The sequence below is a fragment of the Sphaerodactylus townsendi genome, linkage group LG01 (genome assembly GCF_021028975.2).
Source record: "Sphaerodactylus townsendi isolate TG3544 linkage group LG01, MPM_Stown_v2.3, whole genome shotgun sequence".
Lineage (NCBI taxonomy): Eukaryota > Metazoa > Chordata > Lepidosauria > Squamata > Sphaerodactylidae > Sphaerodactylus > Sphaerodactylus townsendi.
In genome coordinates this window covers 52,680,213-52,686,212 of record NC_059425.1, presented here as the reverse complement: position 1 = coordinate 52,686,212, position 6,000 = coordinate 52,680,213, and the positions used below count along the sequence as shown (strand labels likewise).

At 46.0% G+C, this 6,000-nt stretch overlaps 1 protein-coding gene across 3 annotated transcripts in view; it reads left to right on the top strand.

Annotated features, from left to right (window-relative positions):
• Window positions 1–1,111: 1,111 nt before the first annotated feature.
• Window positions 1,112–6,000, top strand: part of MTA3 (metastasis associated 1 family member 3) — a 228,140-nt gene continuing 223,251 nt past the window's right edge. For all 3 annotated transcript variants that reach the window (XM_048495449.1, XM_048494638.1, XM_048493832.1), the window contains exon 1: window positions 1,112–1,562. In XM_048495449.1, the coding sequence (XP_048351406.1) occupies window positions 1,535–1,562 (28 nt within the window). In that variant the 5' untranslated portion in view covers window positions 1,112–1,534. The remainder of the gene's footprint in view (window positions 1,563–6,000) is intronic.

The following is a 6,000-nucleotide window of genomic DNA, read 5'->3' as shown; positions in this document are numbered from 1 at the left end:
AACAATAAATTCTAACATTTACAATGTAGCAAAAATAAACAACTCCCTTCCCACTAGTTCCCAACAACTTTGCAGTTACCTTAAACAAGGTGTTAAGAGCTTATAAAGAAATAAATCAAGGTCCCAGCCTGGTAGCCTTGCTTTCTCCAACTTCACCAATTTTTGCAGCCTTCTGCTGCTTTGAGTCTCCACCCCTTTCTGGGTCAAACCATTCTGAACACAGGGGTTACACATGCACCTCTCTATGAAGAGCTATGGTCAATTATGTCTTCTCAGCACAAGTTCATCATGTGCTGGAATACAAGGAGGGGCTGACTACAGCAAATATTGACGCAGCCATGGCAAACTGTGAGAAACAAGTCAATTACTCAGCTGGAAAATGTCAGGTTGCTTACTTTCTATGTAGTGTAGTGGTTAGGATTTGGCTAGGATGGGACTGGGGCAATATGGCCTCAAATCCCCCCCTTGCTGTGAAACTTACTGAATGCTCTTGGACCACTCACTCTCTCAGCCTAATCTACCTCATTGGGTTACTGTAAAGATAAAAATTATTGACGATGCTGCATCTTACCATGAGCTCTTTAGAGCAAGGGCCTGATAAAATGCCCTAAATATATAAATTGTGGGTAGCAATGAATAAATAATTCCACAACAGTGTTGCAGTAAAAATAATATATAACAGGTTATTGTCAAATACAACAACAAACCAGCTCTTTATTACTAATTGTATCCATTCTGCCTAGTGAGGACCCATTCCACGCAGCTGCTTAAGAAGGATCTGGTTGGTATTGGCAGAAGAAAAACATTTTAGGCTTTTCACACAATGCCTGTTTTTAGTGGCTGAAATGGAACACCGAACATGGCACTTGGCAATCCTGCAGCCCAGCTGCACCAGAACAGGCGTTCAAACTCCCCCACTTTCGATGCCCTCCCTGCTTACTGGTCACCACTACGATATATAATGGGCAAAGGAGAGCTGTGCACACTGGGGGACGCCTAGGAAAGCGCGAGAGCACAGGTGGCATGGCCCCTTCCTCCTGCCGGCCCGCGTGCGCATAGCGGCCATGAAGCCAGAGCGGCGCCTCGGTGGGTGCCTTTGCGCCGCCCCCTCCCCTGCCATTGGCACCGCCAGCCGGCAATGTACATCTCCCACCCCCTCACCCCTCGGGGGGAAAGAGCCACATGGGGAAGGGACTTTTAATCCCACCGCGCCCGCGGCTGAACGCACGTCGGAGCCGGCCAGGCGACGTCGCCGCTCCCTTCCAGCCCACTGCGCCGCCTCTCTGCGCCCAGCCCAGCCCCGCCAGGCGGGCGCGGGCGCTTAGCTTTAACCCTTCGTCTCCTGCCGCTGCCTTCGTTTCCTTCACCGCCCGCACAGCGGCTTGGCCGAACCGGCGACGAAGCTGCTCGGCGCCCTGCTGTGCCCGGGGCGGGTGGCGTAGAGGGCAGCAGCAGCAGCAGCAGCGACGAGGCTGCAGCGCGCTCCTCCCCTTCCCAACCCGGCGGCAGCAGAAGGAGGGCGCACGGCACAGACATGGCGGCCAACATGTACCGAGTGGGAGGTATGTTAGGTTCTTTTGCGGGACGCGCCACGCGTCTCCTCGGCAGCGCCCGCGACTCCGGTTGCAGCCGGGCAGGAGGGCCTCGAGCTGGGCGGGGGAGGCAAATGGGACACCGGCTCTTGGCCGGGAAAGAGCCGAGGGGCGTGCTGAGGCGAGTGGAGCTTTGCACAACACCCGCCCCCCGCAGGGAACCCAGCCCCCTTGGTCGTTCCAGCGAGGCAGGCCACAGCCCACCTAGCTGGAAAGAGAAGCGGGGAGGAGGCCTCCCTCTCTGCCAGAAACGAAGGGGAGCCCCCTTGCCCGGAACTGCAGCGTGGCTGCATCTCCAGAGGGAAGGCGCCTTTTCCGCACCGACGTTTAGGGGGTGAGGGGGGTGGGGGGCGCGCTTAGGTCAGCCTGGGAAGAACCTCAGAGAAGGACGCCCTTTTTCCTGGGGGAGGGGGCTTGCTGTCCTTAAGCAGAGGTGAGGAAATTCGCACCCCCCTCCTCTCCAGGCACCTCCATCCCTTCATACTTGGCGTTTGTTAAGCTGTGGCGTTAAAAACTAATGTGCAGCCCAAACCGATGCGTGTTTACTCAGAAGTGATGAGCACAGTGGTACTTGCGCCCAGGTGAACATGTATGGAAGCTATAGGTTTAAAAAAATGACAACCTGAAGAGGGATGCGGTTGAAATGATAAATGGTACGGAGAGGAAACAGAATCCCCTCCCTCTGTAATATTCATATTTTGTTACATAAGGCCTAATTCTAAAACTCCCTGCTGAGGAACAGGTTAGATTTGTCTGTTAGATTTGGTAGCTTTAAAAGTGGACCAGATAAATTTGTAGATAGACCTAGTGATATAGTCTACATGGAATCTCCCCAACCAGAGGGAATAGTGCTGGTAGCCATGAAGCAGGAGGGCCTCATCATGCTCTTATTGTTAGCTTCCTGTAAATATCTAGGTGGCCATTGTTGTCTGTGGGATGTTGAACTAGGTGGTTCCTCAGTCTGATCCATAGGATTCGTCCTGAATTGTTATACTGTGACTTAACCCAAAATCAAAGCCTGCCATTCAGAGAAATATCAATCCAAATTCACCCTATGACACAAAGTTGGTGTTATGTTGTTAGATCTGCAAACACAAGGTTTCTGCATCCCACCAGATAATTGGTGGATTTTACAGTGCAATCCAAAACAGAGTTCCACTGTTCTAATCCCATTGACTTTAGTGGACATGCAAGGGTGCAACTCTCTACTGTTACATCCCTAGGTATGGCTCAGGAGAAGAAGGAGGTTCTACCACAACCTTGAAAAGATACTTTGGTTGTAAAAACCATTTTATCCACAAATAGAACTTTGAATGCCCTGACCTGGATGGCCCAGGCTAGCCTGATTTTGCCAGATCATAGAAACTAAGCAGGGTCAGCCCTAGTTAGTAATGGGATAGAACACCAAGGAATGCCATGGTTGTTGTGCAGAGGAAGGCAATGACAACCCAGCTCTTTCTCTCATGCCTTGAAAACCCTATGGGGTTGGCTTACGTCGGCAACAACTTGGTGCCACATTAAACACAGAGATCTTTGAATACAACCTCCCATATCTTGGAAAATAAAGAACTGTTTCCAAGAAGGTCTTAGTGCAGCTTTCTAGTACCCTGCAAGTTTAAAGACAGTCAAGTTTTCCTTACCAAGTAATAGGCAACCTGCCTTGTATCCACAAATGTACAAATGGGGGCAACTCTGCATCAAAGGCCAGTAGACCCAAAATAGGCCATTTTTTTTGCTAATGATTGTGTTATTTGGTTATACAGGTGTTTTTTTTTAGAAAAAAAATTCTACCACTTTATACTGCAGGTGAAAGTGCGCATTATGGAATATTCCCTCGCCCCCACAGATAACTAGAATCGTGGAGTTGGAAGAGACCACAAGGGCCATCCAGTCCAACTCCCTGCCATGCAGAAAGACAGTCAAAGCACCCTTGGCAGGTGGCCATCCAGCTTCTGTTTAAACATTCCAAAGAGGGAGACTCCACGGCGCTTTAAGACAGTGTTTTCCACTTGCAGTCAATATTTCATGGAGAAGGCTAGGCTAAAACATTTTTCCTTTCAGTTTCTATTAGCTTTTTTTTTTTGGTTTAATTTGCCATCAGTTGAGCTCCACTTGTAATCACATGTAATGTAGTAGAGACACTGGCTTACCATGTTATTCATAAATACCATACCTTACAGTCTGTTTCCAAATAAAACAACGAAGAAAAGAGAGCCCCACCAAGGGAAAATGGAGGCAAGAAAACATGGTGCAGAGAAAAAGAATTCTTTAATAATTTCGTAACTCTACAGTCTACACATTTTGCATGCAGCTTTTTCAGGGGGATCTTTCAGATTCTTTTTTAGTAACGTCCCCATAATTTTGCCTTAATGCTGTAGTTTGTTGGGGAGTCAGATTGATTTACTTGAGCAAATGGTAGTTGATCTGCAAAAGTGAGGTTACAAAATATAGTTTGCCTTGGTTTAGGATTTTGCTTTGTAAGCAAAAACACATTTTAATTTGCTATATTGTCTGGTGTAGACGTTACAACAAACTCCAGTTACTCTAAACCAGGAAGCCTTCAGTTGTGGCCATGTGTTCTTGTCTTAAACAAGCCAGATTTTGTGACATGGAAAATATGAATCTTTTTCCATGTAAACCTCCCTGCAACCAAACTCTTCTGCATGTGCATTTTGAAGGTAGATAGGTGAGTTCCAACGAATGAACCTTTCTGGTACTGGCACTCAAACGAAGGATCTTGTTTCTGAGGCAATTTGCTTTGCTCATTATTACCAGGTTGGCATTGAGCAAAGATAGTTCTGTTCTCCCAGGCTTGCTCTTGTTGAACTGGTTATTGCAGCATTGTATGATTGATTTTATCTGCTGTTTCCCTTTTTTAAATTCTCTGCGTAGGCTACATGTTTGTTTGATTTGTTTTATTTATAATGCTGTAATTTTAAGTATTTATGTATATGCATTATTTATATGTGTCAGTACAAAGTTTGGCACATGGCCAAGCAGTTGCATGGTTGCTTCAATATATGATTGTCTCTCAGTTGAACCCACATCCCTTGTGGTGGTGCTAGGAGAACAGAACCATCTTTATCCCTTTTGCCAGTCCAAAAGCATTTAACTAAATGCCTTGCTCTGCCTGCTGTTACTTTGTCTATCCACTCAAACTCCTAAATACATTGCTGTTATCTTCCAAATCTGTGTATTTCATGGCCCAGGCAACGTCAGGCATGGTCCAAACAACACCAGGCGTTTCATGGTCCAAGCAACATCCACCCATTCCTCCAGTTGTATCAAATATGCAAAAAAAATCATAGTCCCTTCCCGGACTGTACCGCTTCAGACTGCAGGTGGGGACACATCATGTTTGAATGCACCCTAATGAAAATACATTCCTGCATATGGAAAACTGCCATGATCTCAGAAGCTAAGCAGAGCTGGACCTGGCAAGTATTTGGATGGGAGACTGTCAAGGAATATCTACTTTGTGATGCAAAGACAAACAATGACAAACCACCTCTGAATGCCTCTTGCCTTGAAAACCCCACCAAGGGTTGCCATAAGTTAGAAATGACTTGATGGCAAAAAGAGAGAAAGAGAAGAAAAAGAAAACTGAAAGAGAGATAGTGAGGGCTGTTTGTTTGCCCTTTACTTTTCTTCCTACAATCTAGGAATATCTAACTGAAGTGGAAAAGAACTCTCGAATGCTATTACAGCTGCATTCCTCGTGTTTCCAAGGAAGAGATCTGCAAAAGTGCCACAGTGCTCTTTAATATGCAGTGAAGTATAGTGAAATCTAAGAGGGAGGAAGGTGACATTGTCTCACTGGTCTGAGCGGCAATGGTAATTTGCCTTGGGCAAGATAGTGGTTGATCAGTTGCACTGATGCATTAAGGAACTGCTGGCAGGAAGGAGGAAGCACAATAATGACTTTGACCTAATTGTGAGCCTCTCACTAGTGGATAGTCTGGCTCTGCAGCTGTATTAGCAAACAAACTTGTTTTCTTGTTTTGTTCCTTTCCAAAGTGGGGTATCTACGTAATGACATCACTTAACATTACAGCGATTCTTCAACTTTCTCTATGGTCAAAAGTTAATGAAGTAAGTTTAGGCAAAGAACTTATGTGTTATGAGTGGACATTTCATTCACTTTCACTGTAAATACTAGCATGCTTAGTATTTTGTGGGTACTGAGATGGATAGAGTATAATAGTACTGCAAGTAAAATGAATTGGACGCATTTTAGTATAGACATTGTGAGTAGTTGGAGCTAATGCTGTCAGGGCTGTGTGGTAATCTAGAGTTGGATTTGTTAATAAATTTTCTTGCAGATGTGGTATAAGCATTTAAGAACATATATTGAGAAGCTCCTTGTTCAGTTGTCAGCTTGCCCATAAACACTCCACCTGACATTGGG